The 21395-nt window shown below is 31.9% G+C and overlaps 2 protein-coding genes across 5 annotated transcripts; one reads left to right on the top strand and one right to left on the bottom strand.

The window, feature by feature from the left end:
* The first annotated feature begins 653 nt into the window (after positions 1-653).
* LOC101259004 (kinesin-like protein KIN-7D, mitochondrial) lies at positions 654-12005 on the top strand. 4 transcript variants are annotated; one of them, XM_004248645.5, is made up of 25 exons: positions 654-1275; positions 1376-1473; positions 1654-1743; positions 1869-1921; positions 2231-2296; positions 2498-2551; positions 2862-2921; positions 3502-3580; positions 3684-3751; positions 4200-4256; positions 4342-4446; positions 4643-4747; positions 4979-5086; positions 5165-5296; positions 5456-5638; positions 5971-6099; positions 7740-7880; positions 8333-8452; positions 8537-8587; positions 8731-8778; positions 8917-9063; positions 10065-10808; positions 11252-11381; positions 11462-11582; positions 11672-12005. In XM_004248645.5, exons 1-24 carry the CDS (start codon positions 929-931, stop codon positions 11542-11544), a joined length of 3198 nt encoding a protein of 1065 aa, XP_004248693.1. In that variant the 5' UTR covers positions 654-928; the 3' UTR covers positions 11545-11582; positions 11672-12005. The 4 variants fall into 4 exon arrangements, with proteins under 4 accessions (XP_004248693.1, XP_010327429.1, XP_069145805.1 ...); XM_010329127.4 differs by having other exon boundaries at positions 8534-8587; XM_069289704.1 differs by having other exon boundaries at positions 685-1275; positions 1658-1743.
* A 4806-nt stretch (positions 12006-16811) lies between these two features.
* On the bottom strand, positions 16812-18875 carry LOC101255342 (protein SHI RELATED SEQUENCE 3-like). The gene is made up of 2 exons (XM_010329129.4): positions 18213-18875; positions 16812-17267 (listed from the first exon to the last, which is right to left on the bottom strand). Exons 1-2 carry the CDS (start codon positions 18475-18477, stop codon positions 16963-16965), a joined length of 570 nt encoding a protein of 189 aa, XP_010327431.1. The 5' UTR covers positions 18478-18875; the 3' UTR covers positions 16812-16962.
* Between the last annotated feature and the right edge of the window lie 2520 nt (positions 18876-21395).

Below are 21395 nucleotides of genomic sequence, written 5' to 3'. Positions count from 1 at the left end.
TTCTTTTAAATGATTCTTTTGTTAATTCATATTAACTGAATTTATGAGGCAAATAAACACTTATTAAGTAAAAAATTTATAGTATATAATTTAAATCATACTTTCTACTATTGTCTTTGTGAAAGTGTAATTTATCTCATAAAGAATATCAAACTTCGTTAAACAAAAAGGAAAATATGAAGAGAAATTCAAATATCTAATCTTAAACCGTAAACAATAAAAAATTCAAAAATTTCACTAAATATGAAAGAAAAAAACCTAGATAAACTGAACAAATACTCCCATATCCCATCTAATTTATGTGACACTTTTTAGATTTCGAAATTCAAATAAGTCTTTCTTTTGACATAATTTTTTTATAGATCTTTTACACATTTTGAATTATTAATTATTATGACTATAATATTTTTTACGTAGTTTATAAATATACAAATGTCATGTCATAAAAATTAAAGATTTCGATTATCAAATTTTCTTATCAAACTTAAATTATTTGACTTTCAAAAAATAAAAAGTATCACATAAATTTAAACAGATAAAATATAATTATAAAAATTAAGCACCTTAAAAAAAAATTAAATCCCCAAACCCTTAGAGTAAATAGACAAACTTACCCTTCCATTATTTTAAATTTGAAATTCGACTGTATCATCATCAAAAATAATTCAAACTCACCTCACCTTCACCATTGTTTGTTCCTCATTTCTCACTCCTCCACCTTCTCTCTACTTCTTCTTCTTTCTCTTAAAGAAGAAGTAATGAAGTTTCACTATTTACACACAGACACACAGTGAAGTTGAGTCAACTAAACCATTGAAGCTTCTCTCTCTCACTACCATTTTTTTTTTTGAATTCTTCATCCATATTGATGTTTACTGCAAAATGTGCATTTGCTTCAGCTTGAACTTCAGCTTGAGCTGGATTGTTAATGGCATCATCATCATCATCGAAAGGGAGAAGCAGTTCACCATCTCATTACCGTAAACCTTCAACTCCTTACTCTTCATCTTCTTCATCTTCATCTTCAATCATGAACGGTCGGATGTTGCCACGATCATATTCTTCATCAACGACGTCTTTTTATGGCTCTGGGAATAGCTACAATTCCAGATCCATGACTCCGAGTCATAGTCGTTCCGATTCGGTGTACTCACAAGGTTATGAAAATCGTACGCCGGTGAGTTATCCATCCGAAGAGGAGTTGATTGATGAGCCAGCTGATGAGTCTAGATCCGGAGATAGTATTTCTGTGACGGTTAGGTTTCGGCCAATGAGGTGAGTTTTGGATCTGGTTTAACTAATTTTAGATGTATGTACAGCTGAAGTTTAGGGGACAATGTAGTTAGTATTTGAATTGGTCTGATTATGGTGACAGTGAACGAGAATATCATAAGGGCGATGAAATTGCGTGGTATGCAGATGGTGGTAAAACTGTGCGGAACGAGTATAATCCAGCTACAGCTTATGCCTTTGGTACAATTCTAGGCTCATTTGGGTTTATCTTAATTCTGATTCTACTAGCTGTGGAAATTCTCCTAGATTTTGGGAATAATGTTTAATTTATAGATGGGTTGGAAAGTAATTGATTTGGAATTAGATTTTCTTTGAAGTTCATATAGTTATTTTGGTAATTTTTGCTTTGATGCTGGGTAGATAGAGTGTTTGGACCTCAAACAAATACTCAGGATGTTTATGAAGTAGCTGCTCAACCTGTGGTTAAGGCTGCAATGGAAGGAATACATGGTATATTTTCTTGGGACTGAACTGTTATTATTTATGTGTGACACACTGTGCTGTCTGATTTAATTGCATTAATCTGTTAGTTTTTTTTTTTTTTGTATTTGACATGAAACCTACTGATTATGCAGGCACAGTATTTGCATATGGAGTTACAAGTAGTGGAAAGACACACACTATGCATGTAAGTTAATTTCCTTTTGTGTTATATCTTTTTTTCCTTGAATTGAAAGAAAGTTCTCCGACTCAGTTACAGTGCAATGAACTGTCTTGGAACTTTTGGTTGTTAACTATTGACAAAGCTGCTGCCCTGTATTACTGCATAATCTTTATATTTGTTGCATGTTTTGTTGAATCACGATGGTTGAATTATTATTTCTTGCTTCATTTTCCTCTTTTCTAGTTGAAGCTTTTCTCCTCCCCGTCCCACTCCGCCCAAGTGCACAAGTTATTGTTAGCTGAATGTTAATTTTTGGAATCTTGCTTTCAACAGGGAGATCACAATACTCCGGGCATAATTCCTTTGGCGATAAAAGATGTTTTTAGCATCATTCAAGATGTAAGTTAGCTCGGAAAGTTTACCTCATTCTGAAAATTCGGTGCTGCTCCTTTTTTTTTTTGGTCTAGCATGACACCTTAGAGCAATATGGCATTATTCAATTTCCTCAATACCCTTCCATGGAGGATGGAGGAACCATGCTTTTTTCAAGTACTAATTGATTATTCCACGGAAAGTATAATCTACTCTCACAATTTTCAGACTCCTGGACGCGAATTCTTACTTCGAGTGTCGTATATTGAAATCTACAACGAGGTTAGTATGGTGCACATCAACAAATATTTTCACATACAATGTAGTGAGATTAATTAGAAAGAGTAATAACCATCATGCTTTGCATGGTTATTCCTGCATAGATAAGTTTCTTGCGATGCTACATGCGTTTAGATTTTGAGCTCATATGCTTCATAGCTGCATCATAAACTTCTCCGTTATAAAGTGAAATAGTGCTTAGTGTATATTTAGCATCTGTCTTTATGAACTTGCCACCTCTAGACATTTCTAACTTCTCCATACCAATTTTTACCACAATTTAATTTTGTACTCTCCGTATTTATGATGTCAGGTTATCAATGACTTGCTGGATCCTACTGGCCAGAATTTGCGTGTCAGGGAAGATGCACAGGTTTTTGTGCTAATAAGATTTGCTTTTTAGGGGCACTTGACAATGCTTTTTCTATTTGTTTCTAAAAAGCCAGTTTTTCTTGAAGTTGTGATTCTGGTCATCTTGATGTTTCTTTCTATATATTTTATCAGAAGATGAGAATATTTTTTCATATGAGGGATCTGGATGTATCGCTGTACCTGTAGATAATCATTTAAGAAAATAAAAAACACTTGCACAAAAATAATGATATCTCTGAACTGGTCGTCTCTAGCTTGTGAATTAATTTAACTTGTACTGTTGTAAACCTCATAAGTATCTTGAGTCTCTAGTAACCCTGAAAGTGAATCAAGAAACAAACTGAAGCTAACATATGTTGCCTCCATATTGTTCTTTTCATCACCTATGCTATAGTTCCTAAGGTTTCTACCTAGATATTAGGTTTAGGTGTTTGTGCATATTGGTTTTTTCACCACCTAAGCTACAGATCCTGATTTTTCTTCTCTATTTTTTCCTTGTTACTGATGTTTATGCTGCTGTTAATAGTTGATTCTAGTATTAGTATAGTCCTTGATATTTCATACATGACTTTAATATTCAGGGTACTTATGTTGAGGGTATAAAGGAGGAAGTTGTTTTGTCACCCGGCCATGCTCTTTCATTCATTGCTGCCGGGGAAGGTAATTATTCTATATGTTCCAATTCTTTCTCTCCAAACCCATTGGTGACGGCCAAAGGCATGTTAAAGACAATTTATATTGATTTTTATCTTTTGTATTGCAGAGCACCGTCATGTTGGTTCAAATAATTTCAATTTGTTCAGTAGCCGTAGTCACACGATATTTTCTTTGGTAAGTAGCACAAGATGGTTCGTTGTTATACAAATGCTTTGTTCAACCTGAAATACTGCTAAGTTACTGTTGAGAAATATGTGAATCTGATTATTAAGTGGCTGTTAATTTAATGGGGTGCTAACTTGATAATCATCCTTGGGAACTCTGATTGGTGATTGGATATATTTCATCAGAAGTCTATGGAAGCAAGTTCTAAAGTACATAAGGGGATTGAATTACCGATCTTTTGGTTTGTTATGGACAGTCCATTTCTCTGGAATATCTATCCTGGTTATTAATATATCGTATACTATCTATTTCTCTAATTATATCAGAGTCTGTGGTCGTAATCTTGAGTTTGGTTACGTTATAGTTCTTCCTCCCTGCTTAAAATTTTCAACTTTTACATTGTGCTTGGTTTTTGTAGTCCTATCTTATTATGTCCACTTCCTTGCACATTTTGCAGATGATTGAAAGTAGTGCCCATGGTGATGAGTATGATGGAGTGATCTTCTCACAGCTCGTATGACTACTTGCACTGTTTGTTCAGTATTCAAATGTCAACGCTTACATTAGCATCTCACTCTTTTTCTCTTTTTGCCCCTTAGAACCTGATTGATTTAGCAGGGTCTGAGAGCTCTAAAACTGAAACAACGGGATTACGGAGAAAGGAAGGATCATACATTAACAAAAGTCTGCTGACTCTAGGAACTGTATGTACTCTAAGCATCCCTCATTGAGCATTTCTGTCATGGTTCCCTACTATAATTGTATCATGGAATTGTTGTCATAATTCAGTTTCTCATCCTTGCTTGGTGTAATGATCGACATTCTACTTTACAGGCTGTGCTTAAGATTATAATAATCTGATTGTAAAGCTGATGCATTGATTGTGCTCTCATGTATTAGGTCATTGGAAAACTGAGTGAGGGGAAGGCATGCCATGTTCCTTATCGAGATTCTAAACTTACTCGCTTACTCCAATCATCCCTCAGTGGACATGGACATGTTTCTGTAAGTATGATGAGTGCATACAAGGAGTTCTATCTATTCTGCGTATCTCTTATTTTTTCAGCCTTAATGATATGGAATTGTGCATCTTTAGCCTCTTAGCTCCACATTCTTTTTCTCTTAAATAAAAAATGAGGCACACTTTTTCCATCTGATATTAACGGTGCTTGCTGTGACATTAAATGTTTCATAGCTATGATGGCTAATTTGTCCCTTTTTTTTTGTCATCTGCAGCTCATATGTACTGTTACTCCTGCTTCAAGCAATATGGAGGAAACACATAATACGTTAAAGTTTGCAAGTAGGGCTAAACGTGTTGAAATTTATGCATCACGCAACCAGGTTTGCCCTTTTAGCATCATTTCTTTTCTGTAGAATTGCTATAGAGAATGCTGATAGTTCTATATATAATTGTTTCAGATAATTGATGAAAAGTCTCTGATTAAGAAATATCAGAGGGAAATATCATGTCTGAAACAAGAACTTGATCAGCTAAGAAGGGGGATGCTTGTGGGTGTCAATCATGAAGAAGTTTTGAACTTGAGACAGCAGGTATGATTTAAAGTTAAATGATGTGTTAAACTAAAGGTAGATGAGATCGCGTCAAATTAATTGCATGTCTAATATGTACCCTATTAGCTTCTTTGGAGTGTTCTTCTTTTAACCTGAATGGATTCTGTACTGAATTACTTATTCTTGTTCATTTTACAGTTGGAAGAGGGACAAGTGAAAATGCAATCAAGATTGGAAGAGGAAGAGGAAGAGAAGGCAGCTCTACTTAGTCGGATACAGAGGCTAACTAAACTGATCCTTGTTTCTTCAAAGAATTCAACTCCTGGTTATTTGGGTGATGTTGCTTCTCAACAAAGGAGTCTGTCCGCTTCTGAAGATGATGTATGCTTCTCTTTGTCATATTATCATGTGTTGTTTTTTTCAATTCCAATCTTTCTTTGCTGAGTCTCTGTGCATAGTTTCTAGATTTTAACCTAGATGATTGCTTTAAGATTCTGCAATTAGTTATGCACTGTCAAAGATGGTTTATCTAATCATTGCTGTATCCTCCATTCAACTGGCTATACTCATTATTATTGAAATGGAATATAAACTATTCCTCTCATTGTTTCTTTTCCTTCCAGTTATTATTTGGACAGACATTCTTTGCCTTTATTTGATCTAGGATAGAACTCTTGTGTATTGAAATCTTCTATTTTTGACCATCTCTTCAGAAAATGGACAGTTCTGTGCTCGCAGATAGCGAGAATCAGAAAGACCCTTCGCCAGATAGTTCTGATTTGAAACACCAAAGATCCTCTAGCAAGTGGAATGATGATATATCACAGGCTGGAAGTACCATAGTATGTTGTCTCTGCTTTCTCTTTGTTTCACAATTTATTCACTTTTAAGTGGAAGCTGCTTATTTAGTTGTTCATAATTCAATATGCCAACTGGGTGCATGTGAATCTTAATCCTTTTCATGGACTCGAAATATTTGCAAGTCAACACTGCAGTTGATCTTATTCATTAAGGTGAATTTATTCTACTGAAAATTTGCAACTTCTAAGACAGTGCTGAGGTCTACTGAAGCATTAAGCACAAAATAATGCACACATTTCTGCGGTGTAAATGAAAAAAAAAATCAAAAGAGTATTTGGAAAGCAACTCTATTATCAAATAGCATTGTAAGGTCAAATGAATAGAAATGTATGAGCAAAACTACGTCAATCAAGTTCAGAACTCATTTTCAAATTTGGTTAGATTAAGCATGATGCAAAATTAAGTTTTTTTCAACTTTTTTCTTACTTTCTATCACCAAATTTCTTAAATAATTTTCATAATCATTTCTATAAACATCCATTTAGTTTGCGTTATAATTAAAATGTTTAGTTACCATTTATACTTGCCTTTAGTGCCGCCACTTCTGAAAGCATAGCTTTGGCTCTGAGGAGCACGCCTTAGCATATTGGTGCATGTACTGAAGCACCGCCTAAGCAAGGTGAAATGCTTAACCTTTGATGCACCTAGCTTCAGGGCTTATATGTGCCTCAATCATGTATTTCCCCAATAAATGCCAGCCAAGGTCATTTTCATTGTCCAGAATTTGCATTAGCTATTTACATATCTTACATAAGTTTCAAATTAGACAAACATCGATCCAGATATGAAATTTGATTACTCAACAATTTTGTATCAGGATTGAGAAGTTGTGTGGTTCTGTAACTATATGATAGTTTCTTATGTGCCAATCATGTTTGACTAATGGAAATTGGTTTTTGGATAAAGAATGGGATAAGGACGGTAAATAAACCATGCCTCCCTTATCAGGAATTTGGTTTAGCTTTGCGCGGGGATACAGCTCCTTACACATGTTAGGCGTTCGACTTCTTGGATCACAATCTCATGGATGCGACATGAAAATACTATTTTATCCTTTTTATCTCGGACTTAGCATTCACCACAGCTTATGCCATCTCACTCACCACCTTAAGCATGATTGATTATCAGCTGTCACTCTTTTTCTTACCTAAATTTGTTTGTTATTTCTTTTACTTTAATAATAATAATTGTATACATAATAAGACATATTTTTGAAAGAAATTTACAAACACATATCATCTACATAGTACATACCAAACCAACTAGACAATTTACCCAATCAAATTGACAATCCCCTAGGCCCCTATAAATGAGAATTTATTAAACGAGTTATATAGCTCACCTCAACTAGCTTTGATTTATTGGTTGATATTCCCCGATCCCATCTCTCCCAATTCGTTCACGATCTCCTTTTCTACTGATTCCTTCAATATGATCTAATAGTGTTATAATCCACTTTTAACTTTCAATTGACTAAATGATTCTTTGGGTTTGGGGAAATGCTTATTTGCTTATATCTAAAGTTAGTATAGCTGGAACATCTTTCTAGTCCTTCGTCTGATGCGTTGAGCAAATTGTATGTGGGGCAGCATGATTATTTTGCCTGTTTGTTTGAATACAGGAAGGTATCTCAATGTCAGATGAAATGGACCTCCTGGCTGAGCAAGTTAAGATGCTTAGCGGAGAGATTGCATTCAGCAGCAGTACATTGAAGCGGTTGATGGAGCAATCTGTAAATGATCCTGAGAGTTCAAGAAACCAAGTATATATCTGCTGTTATTCTTTTCAATCCTCAACACAATTTGATGGTCAAGTTGAATGGGACAATGATTTGTTTGACTGCTATAACCTTCTGCAGCTAATTAGGGTCTCTTTTAGATTTTCTTCCAAAAGGCAGTCTTTCTACTATTCTACTGTTGGATATAAATTTATCATTTGATTCATATCACAAAATTCTAGGTTCTGTGTTTCTGTTAAGTTTCAAACTTATTCTCTTCTAGTGTCATTACCAAAATCATAAAGCATCTCCAATATTTGAAGTTCCCAGGCTTTTCACGCCATAATCACAGGAAGAGTAGAGATGTTTTTTTTATTAATGTTCTGTTATTCCTTATGTATGCAGCAGTATAATGAAGTTACTAATTTGTTTATATTGTTTATGTAATTGTGTATTTGTGCTTGGGATCAAGACTCTTATACTAACCCCTATGACAGATTGAAAATTTAGAGCGTGAAATCCAAGAAAAGAGAAATCAAATGAGGATGCTGGAACAGCGCATTGTTGAAAACGGTGAAGCGTCAGTTTCAAAAGCATCGTTAGTAGAAATGCAGCAGGTGACCTCGTGTTATCCTTTTCGGCCTCATTGTTTTTCTTTTTTCTTTCAAATTTGTGTGTCTCATATTTCTGTCTTTTAGCAGACTCTGATGAAATTGATGACACAGTATAGTCAAACGGGCTTTGAGCTTGAGGTTAGTAGCAGATAAGAGTTTATTGACGCCTTTTTCCTTTTAAGAAAACACAAAGAAGACAAATCTAAGAAATTTTTCATTGTTGTCACAATCTGAGTAGCTATCTCTATCCGAGCTGTTAACAAGTTGATCCTCTGATGCAGATAAAATCAGCAGACAATAGGATTCTTCAGGAGGAGCTGCAAAACAAGGTCAGATAGCAGTGTTATTTATCTTCACTGCAAATCAAATATTTGTCACTGCTATTTTGTTCATCTTATATTGAATTTCAAGCTAGTAGTTACTTTTTCCCAAGAATAATGTGGCTGTTATCTTTTCATTGTTTGCAGTGTTCAGAGAACAAGGAACTGCAGGAAAAGATATATCATCTTGAGCAGCAGCTGCTTTCAGTCAAGGCTGAGAAGTCATTCCCATCAGTGGAACAACGTGTATCTGCTGAATATGTTGATGAACTTAGAAAGAAAATTCAGTCCCAGGTGATTTTTATATCATTTTTCTAGCTATAGACTTGGGCCTCATCTTTACCTATGGACTTGAGTGGACTGGTGCCCTTGGAACAAACTTTTGATACAGATAGTGTCTATTCCAAGGCCTTAAACCAAACTCCTGACAGTCTATGTTGCATGGGTCTTCGATGTGATGAACATACTTCTTTTCTTTTCTTAATATAATTTCTCTATAGATGGTCTCTTTTCGGAGTCATATCAATATTTTAATTAAAGATAAGTTACACAAGAGGAGGGATCATGTGAACCTGTGATTCCTCCAGAGTCTAGATATGTCACATGTACAAACCTCCTTGCACCTAAATGAATTCAAGTGAACACTAACAATATTCCTTGTATTAGTGAACACTAACAATATTCCTTGTATTATTGTTCTCTGGTGTAACATTATTATGCATTATATAACAATCCCTTTATCATTATTCACTTCAGAAACAAATCCTACATATAATACCCGTATAAAAGTAAACAGCCCCTAAAGGTCATAAGAATCTTATTCAAACTCACTTTATGTAAATCCACCAATGTAACTAGTGGAGACCTTGTTTATTCATGCTTTGGAGGTCCTTAAGATTAGAATATAATACATGATGATACGTCAAGACAAAAGATATTTTAAGATATGTCCGTCAGAGGAATTTGAATGATCTGATAAGTCCATCTATCAGGTGTACCTGTTCTCTTCTTTCTTTCCTCATCAAATGCTTTATGCTTTTCTGGTGCAAAGTTTGTTTCAAATCTTTGTTGTGATTAACTATCTGCAATTTTTCTGTTCCGTGTACTTCTAGTTAGAATTCTTTGATTCTGTTAGTTGGATCCATCCCAATTATCAGATTGAATCTTACTAACTTCTTCATATGATGTTATGCATATTTTTTCTGTCTTCACCTCACAGTCACATTATTAACATTGCATTTTCTCTGTATGAGTTTGTATCACAGATCTTATATATTGTTTTACAATTTGTGCAGGATATTGAGAATGGTAAACTAAGGCTAGAACATGTCCAGATCGTAGAGGAAAATAGTGGGTTACATGTACAGAACCAAAAATTGTCTGAGGAAGCTTTGTATGCTAAAGAATTAGCATCTGCTGCTGCTGTTGAGCTTAAAAACTTAGCTGGTGAAGTCACAAAGCTCTCTTTACAAAATGGAAAACTAGAGAAAGAGTTGTTGGCTGCTCGAGACATGTTGAACTCTCGAAGTTCCATTGCACTAACAGGTAATGTTGGAAACCGAAAGCATGGTGAAAACCTACGAACAGGGCGTAGAGGTCGGATCACTGGCAGAGGAAGTGAAATTCCTGGAGCGATTCATGATGACTTCAACACTTGGGACCTTGATCCTGAAGATTTAAAGATGGAGTTGCAGGCCAGAAAGCAGCGGGAGGCAGCTCTGGAGGCTGTCTTGTCTGAGAAGGAAGTTGTGGAAGATGAGTACAGGAAAAAGGTTGAAGAAGGAAAGAAAAGGGAGGCAGCCTTGGAAAACGATTTAGCAAATATGTGGGTGCTTGTTGCTCAGCTGAAGAAAGAGGCTGGTTCTAGGCAAGATTCAAAGCTGGCAGCTGAAAGGCAGAATGTAGAAGACAGGCTGAACGATGTAAAAATCAATGATATCAACCAAAAGGAGCCAAACCTCGCTGATAGCCTATCCGTGAATCATACAACTGACATTGCTGAGGGTCCCAAGGAAGAACCACTTGTTGCTCGCTTGAAGGTAATTTTAATATCAATTTCTTTTCACTTGTCTGCACAGATACTTCCTCACTTGTTTGTGTTCAAACGTATCAGTTTGTTCATTTTATAACTAAATTTTCTCCTTTTATTTGTTTAGTTACCGATATCCTGGCATCACAGGGTACTAATTCTGAAATTTTTCATAGAATCACAAGTAGGAGCAGCAACATTAACTTATTTTTACTGTCCTGTATGACTATCTCTCTGACTTTTTATGCTACTCCATCCCTCTTGATGTTTCATTGAGTTGTAGATTTTTATTTGTAGCGTTGGAGAAAATAGAAATTAGCACTTGGAAGTTAGTTTGATCAGGAAAAACACAAATTTTAATTAGTCAAATGACTGACTTCTTGAATGTTTCTTTATGTCTCTTGGTTACTTCAAAAATTCAAAAGTTCTATGATCTACTTCCTATTCCTGCAGGCTCGAATGCAAGAGATGAAGGAAAAGGAACATAGGCACTTGGGGAATGGTGATGCGAATTCACATGTGTGTAAAGTGTGTTTTGAATCACCCACTACTGCAATGCTTCTACCATGCCGCCATTTTTGCTGTAAGACTCCTTTTTCATCCAAGGCTCGTAATCTCTTATCTCTCACTGTATAAGCTGTTTTAATGGCATGAATTTTGCAGTGTGCAAGTCATGTTCCCTAGCCTGCTTCGAGTGTCCCATATGCCGGACAAAAATTGTGGATAGGATTTTTGCGTTTACTTAAACATTGTTTTTCAAGCCACGAGTATGGTGAAGAGAAAGGTAATTGCTCATCCTCTACTTCCTTCCATCTACAGTTTGCTTAAACAAAATGAAATTTCTTACTTCCCTCCGTCTTTCCTTTACTGCAGGATTTCATTGTCAACTCACCATTTCAGTGTCATTCTTTAATTAGTTCACTTTGTAACCTTATAATGATATAAATCATTTTCCCTTGTTACATGACAAACTGTAAAATAAGACACCCCAAAAGAACTGCAGAAAAGGATGTAAATGAGTAAAATCTGAAGGTTTCATGGAGTTGCTGTGGCATATTTATTTTGATCTCTTGACCTTCAGCTGCGATGTATAGAACAATACAAACTACCATATAGTGTTTTGTCTGTATATTCATGGACAACACTTTTTGGCTCTCTTTTTAATTTACATTTTGCAACTTTACTGGATATAAATTATTTTATTTTATTTTCTTGGTTATCATAGCATCAAGGAAGTTGTGTGGAGAGATCCATTAAGGTAAAGCTAATGCAATTTTGAAGATGCTTGAGCCTTGAAATATTTACGAGTTAAAAAGTTGCAAGAAAGCTAGCATATCTTAAAAGATGTTGACCATTTTGTCATCTCATGACGAATGCTGCAATACGTATTGATTTTTATTTTGTTCATTTCGAGTGAAAAAAGGTTCACATTGGTGGTTAATGAGATGAGTGAACTCCTTATAAGACTTGAACAATCCTTCGCATCAGATGCTAAGCATTAGATCTAATTTTACAATATCTTTGAGCTACATTAACAAATTCAACTAATCTAATTTTAAAAAATCCTACCAATTTAAGAATAAACAATTCTATTATTACTACAAAATAAATATTAATGACTTTAACCGTTATTCAATTTTAGAGCAACATTAGCCTAAATTATCATTTTTATGGCTAAAGTTAGAGTGCAAAGTCTAAAAGCTCTCTTTGTTGGTAGCCTCAAATGCAATGTCTCCTCAACAAGTCCAAAGATCACTTATCAATCATCTCCAGATACTTATACCATTCTTTTTTAAAAAAAGAGTTCTTAATACAAATTTATTGAAGTTCTAATGTCCATAGAAAATTAATAAATTCAAAGAAACATCTTTATATGTTAGGCATAAAGCCAGATTGGTTCCCCTTCTTAAAAAGTTTGCGGCTCAATACTTAAAAATCTTTTTTTTTTTTATTTTATAAAAAAAAGAACTAAATAGGAAAGTCATTTAAAAGCCATCGTCCACAATAAGTAGAATTAGTAACCCATCGTTCATGACAAATAGCTATGATATTGAGTTGGTTTTTTAAAGTTAAAATTAAATCGATCCACTAATATAGTCAGAGTTTTTTTTTCTTTGAATCTCTTTAGGTACGAAGTCGTCTCTGTTAGGAAGTATTTTACCTTCGTCTCACTGTTGGACTTTCTAATGCGAATCCATATTTAGTCAGGGTATCGAACTCAGGTGAGAAACTAAAAAAAGTTAAAATTTATTGATCGCTAGGGTAATTTTTTTGTTTACAATATCAATATATATAATTATAAATTAAATACAAATAATGTTGGGTTTATTGTATAGTGCAAAGAAATGAATTTTGGGTCTAATGTGAGTTATTTTTATTCTTCAACATCTCTTCTCACGTCTAGGATTGGACACTCAAGCGTGAACAATTTAATTTGGCTATTCAATATTTGGTGAGATGGATCGTACTTTAATACCATGTAATTAAATAAGTGGTCATTGTGTCCAGTCCTAAAAGCTAATCCAAGTTAAACCCATCCCAATTTATGATTTATTGATGTTGACCCCCATATTTAATTATTCACGAATGAAATGTCTGAGGCGTAAGACTAAGAGTTAAATTATCCCATATTGGTGAGATGAGAAAATGATGGACTCAACTCCTTATATAGAGTTGAGTAACATCAATTTTATGAGCTAGCTTTTTGGATTGAGTTTGGTCTAAATTCGTTTCTTTATATATAAAAATATAATATAAAGTTATCTTATTTTGCTGGGTCATTTATAATTCAAGATAAGGAAAATAGTTTTTTTTAAAAAAAGTATAAGCTTATCTCTTTATATTATAATATTTTACAAGTATATTCTACGATTTTAAAATATTTATTTCATATAAACTATACGTTCAATTTTTAAAAATAAAATTAAAGATCAATCTTTTTAAAGAACAAATCGTGCTATTAAAAGATTCTTTGCCTTGTCTAGGAGTAGTAAGGTAAGGATATATTCCAATTGATTGGGGGTATGTATCTTTTTTGATTTGGTTAGTGTGAATGTGTCTTTAGCATAAAAGGTTATTATGAACATGTCACATGTGCAATCCTATTTGCTTTTCGGCTTCTAGTAGTGCAATGTTATTATATCATCTACAAAATCAATAGATGCCCACACAATAATCTTTTTCATTTAATTACTATTCATTTGAGGAACAATTATTTTCTATATTCATCATTATAGTAATCATAGATTATTCCTTTTACATGTATATCCATCAATACCCACTAGTCAATTGCTTATAAGCTAAGGTTTAAATTTATATTATTATAAAGAGTTATTCATAATATTAGTAAGTTTTAATGTAACATAATTTTTTTTTTATAATAATATCTCATAAGTTATATTTCAGTATAATTTCAGTTGCTAAAGAAGATTGCAAACAATGAGGTTTCTGGTTCAAAATTTCATGGAGACAAAAAATACTTGGAGATTCTTAATTTTCATTTGTCTCACCCTTGGTGGATAGAGTTATTTGACACCAGTTGTCTGTTACTGGTGAGAGTTGAAATTAGTTGAGGCGAATGGAGTTATTTCATACCAGCTGTAGATTGTTATTGGTGAAAGTTGGAATTAGTTGAGATGCACAAATACTGATTCATACACCATAATTATTAAAAAATTTGCAATTTTACGAATTAGGAGTTGTTATGTTTGGATTTAACTCATTATAACCACTTAAAATAGGGAAATTCATACTCAATATGCATAGGGTAAACAAAATGATCTAATAGATTTCATGACATGCAAGATAAAAGGACCTACATCATGGATGTGCTTAAGAAAGTAACAACTTGATGAACCCTAACTTATAAGATAGTCACATGCATTAAAAGTTGAAAAAGGACAATGCTACTATACCTACTCAATTATTTAACAATGAGAAAATAAAAATACTTTTTAACACATGTACAAAATAACCATCTTCTTTAATCCTTTTTCTTCTGTAAACTCTCTACACATTTTTTTAAATATAAAAGAGTGTAAATTTGAAGAAATTGATCAGAATTATGTTGAACTTTATACATACAAGAAGGGGACAAGTATAGTGATAAGTACTCATGGGTACTGCCTACATTTTATTGCATAATTTCTTTGTTTGTCTATGAATTCCCAATTTAATAAAACTCAATGTAACACGTTAACTTTTTCAGTAGCACAAACTAATACAATTAAAATATTGTCCAAGAGTTATCCTCTAACAAAAAAAATAAATAATAAAATTAGTGACAGTAATATTGTTATTAGTATACTATATTTAGCGATAATTATAAATATGAATATTTATAACAAGCACCTTATACAAATATCGTTAAAATTTTTAGTGACTAAATACAATAACAATATTAACTTTATTATCATTAACTATTGTTATGACAATGAATATTATCGCTAGAAGAGTATATCTATTGTTCCTAAATCTTAGTGTAATATTTTAAAGGACACATAGCATTGAGTTTAACATAATAAACAACTATATAAAAATATTTTATATCATCAAGTCACTCAAAAACTTTTTGACTTTTTATGTCGAATATTATACATTAGTAATTACTTATACAAAATAATTGATCTATTATAGCAGGTAAAATCTAAATTGTTTAGTATTATCGCTAGAACAGTATATCTATTGTTACTAAATCATAGTGTAATATTTCAAATGCAACATAGCATAGGGTTTAACGTAATAAACAACTATCAAAAAAAGATTTTATATCATTAAATCACTCAAAAACTTTTGAATTTTTACATTGAATATTACGCATTAGTAATTATCTACAACAAAATAATTGATCTATTATAGAAGGTAAAATCTAAGTTGTTTAGACTTAGATGTATGAGTGTGGATCTAAAAGTTGAATCTTTCATAATATGAATTTTAAAATATGCCTGCAAAAATCACTAAAAAAATGATTCAAATGTACAAATTAAAAAATAGAGCTACACGCTAAATTATGAGATATTATGTTAAAAACTTATAAGATATTTAATTTCGAGGAGAGTACGAAAAGAAGATAAAAAAAAAAAAGAACGGACATATATAGTAATTCTATATACAAGCTATTTCATTTTCTTCATTAACCTTTTGTTTTAGATATTTGCTTCGAATTTCTCTGTCTGTTTTGATCAAAGTATTCAATATTAATCAATTAAATTTGATATAAATCTGAAACTCACATTCACAACTACAAGTTTACAATCATATATCCTACTGTATTGCTACGAATACGACATTAAAAATGAAGATTCTAGCTAACTTTGGATATAATATCATTGGTGGTGTTTAAAGAAAAACTTCATTATATATAATTTATATTTTGACATCAATTAGCCGGCAAAGAAACGGATAATGAGGAGAAAAGTGACTATGGAGTTGATAAACAACCAATAAATTAGACATAACTAATTAATTCCCTATAAACACAATGTGGTCACAAGAAAGAAATTCATGAAAAAGACAAACTTGTAGAAGCATATCATAGTAATTAAAATTTCATACCAAAGACAAATACTTCTTCATTGGAATTCCAAAAAAATACAACTATTCCCCTTTCTCTTCTCAATATATATACATATACACACTAGTGTATCTCATTATGTTTATTTTTCCCAATGTGTATTTTTTACTTTGGGGAAAATAGCCCTTTTCTCAGCTCAAAATTGGTTTAACTTTAACTGATGCTGGATTGAAGCTTAATTACTACCATATTTGTATCTTAGTCTTCTCTGGACAACCTTTAATCAGAGAAAGAAAATTATATTCTATATCAAACTTAGAGAATCTCTATATATTCTACACGAAAAAACACATTAAACACAAATGTAATCGAATAGTAGCACTATGGTTAAGAGAAAGTTCCAATATCTATTGGAACACTACAATAAAAAGTGTGTTAAATCAAAAATAGACAGTAAACGTCTTTAATATGAACACTTTATTCTATACACTTGGAATGCACATAAAAATATATAGCTAGAGAGATATAAGATCTAGCTAGCAATATACATGTTGCTCAATCCTTCAAAATGAAACTACTTTTATAAAGCCCAACATATCAGACAACATTTTTGAAGAATCCGAACAACAGAGACAAGCAAATATCCTTTGTTTTAGGATGATTTTGGGTATTGGAATAATTGCATACCAGGCATGAAAGTAGGGTAAGTAGTAGATATTGGTGGTGTGAAATTTGTAAGTTGTTGTTGGTGAAAGCCTCTTGAGGAAGTTTGGTTAGGCATATTGTTGCCTTGATCATATAATATCCCTTTAAAAACATGTCCTGCTATGTTTACTGATGTCTGATAGGCATATTGATCGACCATATTGTCTACTGAACTCACTCTAACACAACGAAAAATTGCCGGTAAACTCACTTCTGATGGAAGTTCTTCTTTTTCCTCTTCACCACCTAAAGCTTGTAAGTAGTGTTTCAAAAGTAAATATACATTGAAAATTGATGAAAAAAAATAGAGTAATGATCAATTTCTACACTATTAAACTACTATGTGACCTTTTGAATCAGATTTTGAAATTTTATCTTTAAATATCTGTTTAATCATGAAATTTGATATACTTTTAAAAATTCCAAAAACTAGCTCATTTCACTTCCAATCATAAAGCCTAATTTTTTTCCCCCACAAAATGCATGTTCAAACTTCAAAAACTCAAATTTTCAACTTTATCTTAGCACATAGTGTATCTTAGTTTTTCATCAACCCTTTGTCCCTCTTTCTTCAAGATCTTTTCAAGTTTGAATTTGATCATTTGAAAATTGGGTTCTAATTCCACTTTATATTTACTATAACATATATTTTCCATTTCTTCATTAAAAAGGAGGATCAAGAAGGACACACTTTTTAGTGAACTAATTATCATGTGAAGTTACTAATCTCATTTTCTATAAACAATTACATGTTAATATTTTTAAAATAATTTTAACAGTGCACAAAATTCTTGAACTCCCCAAATGTGTATATAGAAGTTAATTATATAGCTAGTAAAATTAATGTAGCACTTCTTTTTGGTCTTTTTGCTATGATGAGGGTGCAAGTAGTGTGACTCCTCCTCCATCGATCTAATGTTGATCATATAAGATGAGTCAAAAGATAATTAAGATTAGTATATATGTCTAGACTAAAATGACAAATCCAAGATTTTTTATTAAATGGTTTAAAATATATGAAGAAGTAAACACGCTTAAAAATAATTTTAATCATATATAAATAACATAATTTGAATTTCCTGGTATATCAACAAATTGTACTATCTAGCTAGGGTTTGAAGGTAGTAATATTCACGAAGACATATATATATATATATATATATATATATGATTGTATTCAATTACAATTACAAGTACCTGTTTGTAATAGCGCGTGATTTGGTCTGTGTCTTTTAGGGTTTGGTTGTTGAACAGTTGAGCTGGGATGATGATGTCTTGAACGCCTGGTAGAGATGGGTATCCAAGTGCTTTTAACATGAGTTTGACATTGATACCCTCTAGTTTTACAACAAGTTCTGCATCTAAAATACAAACAATCTTTTTTAGCTTGGTTTCCACAGTCTTCACATCTTTTGTTATTTGATGATGATATAACAATTCCTTCATCTTCTCTCATCATCATTTTCTTTCACATATTATTATTATTGTTATAACTTTCATATTTTCACTAATACTATTGGGAGATACCTAACTTTAATGACTTTCTTCTATTTCAAGAGAGGGTTTTTTCATGGCTCAAGATAATAGTACTATATGTTTGGATGAGTCTTTTCTCCTTTATCAGTTAGAAATGTACCTTTTCATCTACTCCCAATTTTAATTTTCTTGCCACCAAAAAGAAAAAGGATTTTTTTTTTTTTGGAAAGGACACATACTACATAGCATCATGTGGATGTTCTTTTATAATCCTCTATCTAATCAGAATTTCAAGTTTATAAATTTTAAATTTATTATCAAACTTATAGCTCCTTTTACTTATTAGATGATAGAATCAAAATTTAAAATTGATGAATTTTAAGTTTATTATCAAACTTATTACTCCTTTTTACTTATTAGATTTTTTAATGATTTTTTTAATATAAAAATAAAGTTAAATTAAGTAAATGTTATTGGATCCAGTCAAACTTGTCTTTGGTATTCATCATTAAGCCATATACATAATTGGACATATCATAGCTCAAGGATGGTTTTGATTTATTCAAAATTTTGAGACGATGAGCGTATTATTATGAATATGTGGATGTAAGATATAAAATTGATTGATTTGAAATTTAAGTTTTTATCACTAAAATCGGAAAATTATAGGTTCAAAATTAATTCTTATATCTATTCAAATGGTATAATATATATTACGTATTAAAGGTATTGAGATCTGAATCAATTCATTATATGTCATATTTATTACTACTAGTTTTAGTATATACATTTAGTTTAATTATATAAAAAGAATTACAATGCTAAAAAAAATATAGGAATTTGTAATGTGACAAACTTGGAAAACTTTGAAGATTAAAGCCATCTATATAAAGGCTACAAATAATCACTTAGAGATGATTACCCAATTTTAGAAAGAAAAATAAAATAAGATAGGCATGAGATTCAAATTTCTAATCTCACTTAAGCACTCAATCACCATCGTATAATTATATGATATTTTGAGTATGGTTAATACATTTATATTTAAAGATTTATTTAAAATACAACACTACTATATATGATTTCATAAGGGTAGCGTTGTAACCTCCTCTTGTATACGCGCCCAGTGGTCCTGGTCCGATGCATATTCTTTATCGAAAAATTATGTGATGTAAAAGAATTAAATATTAACTATTATGAGTGTATGATATTTAATTTTTTATAACATTCTTTAAATTCCTGTCTCCATCAATGAGAAGAGGAAACCTACTAACTCTGACTATAATAATGTTACATTTTATCGTAACAAGAAGGCAAAAGAAAGGATATTATTTTTTGTTCAAGCTATAATTACTTCGACTGTTGGTAGCAGTAAAAAGAAAATAATGAGAAGACAAAGACAAGGGACAAAAGCTTATTATTTGCAAACAGGACTACGTACTACTTAAAATGTAAAACATCATATAAATTATAATTATTGCGCCTGAAAAATAATTACACTACATATTTATTTATGTGCATTGTGGATGAATTTAAAAAGATTTCAATAATATGAAATATCGTCAATGAGTGGTTTGAGAGTCCGACATTTAAACGAATACTTTTTGAATCTTAAACATTAAAGAGACCCTCTCTAAAAACACACATCAAAACGAACAGTTTGCTCATTTATGGTCAAATTACAACTATCATCTTTAATTTTAACGTCATAGTCTCTATTATCTCCAAATTCATCCAAACCAATATTATACAAATCTTAAAGGTAGTTCGCCCATAAAAGGCCGAACTATAATTCTTTTCGTTAAGCCCACTCACATGAATATATGTCTCTTTCTTCAACAATAAATATGAGTTATTCATTCCATATTTTCTCATTCATCTTCTATTTTTTCGTACTTTATATTTTAATTTTTGATGTTTGTATACTTGATTGAATCAGATGTTTGTAAATGTAAAGAGTATAAAATAAAAACATCGAGGACTCCAAGAAATTTTGATTGTAAATTTTGGAGTTGTGCCCATTCGAAGGTAAGAAAATTAAGTTGACCACTTCAAAATGTTTGGATATTTAGCTGAATTTTGTTTTATTATTTCAATAAAAATGATAAATACGATTGTAATTATTTAAAATTTATTAAATATAAATCATAAAATAATTAGGATTATATAAAATATTAATATATAAGTCTATCTTAAGAATTGAGGTTTTAGCTAGACGTCATAAAAAGGTAGAATACATTATGGATTAATATAATTGGAATAATTATTTAAGTCCAATAAATATGAATTTAATTAAAGTCCAAATTAATTGATTTGAGCTATAATAGATGAGCCCAGTTTGCTAAGCCCAATGTAATCTCATCTAAAAGGTCATTTTGGTGTCACGTGGTAAATGATGTGTCATGCCAAGTCAAATAAAGAAGCCAATAGGATCATGACACGTGTCAAAATGACAAACCCGCTCCACAAAGCACATATCACTTAAATCTGATGGACAAGAAGAAAACTTGTTCCTATCTTAACTCCTCTTTTCCAAAACTATAGATATAGGTCTTCATAATTTAGATAAAGGACCATAAATTCTATACAAGAAGTTAGAGAAAGCTCGTGGATCAAACATCATAGATTTCTCAATAAACTACAAATTTAAGCATTCAAGTTCAAGAATGATCAAGATCAAGAGACCACCGAATTCAAGAAGCCCTTGAATTTAAATAAAAGTCAAGATAAAGTTCAAGTCCAATGAAGATTGATAAACAAGCTCTAAAGCCCTTGAACCCAAGATCAAGTTCAAAGACAAATTCAAGATTAAACTCAAGTACCTTGAATCTATATTTGAAAATACAAATTCAGAGAAATCATAGAGATTGTGACACCCGCATTTTGAAATCAATAAATATGATT

This window comes from Solanum lycopersicum, chromosome 10, assembly GCF_036512215.1.
Source record: "Solanum lycopersicum chromosome 10, SLM_r2.1".
Classification (NCBI taxonomy): domain Eukaryota; kingdom Viridiplantae; phylum Streptophyta; class Magnoliopsida; order Solanales; family Solanaceae; genus Solanum; species Solanum lycopersicum.
Note: the sequence above shows the minus strand (reverse complement) of the source record. Positions and strands in the feature narration are given on the sequence as shown.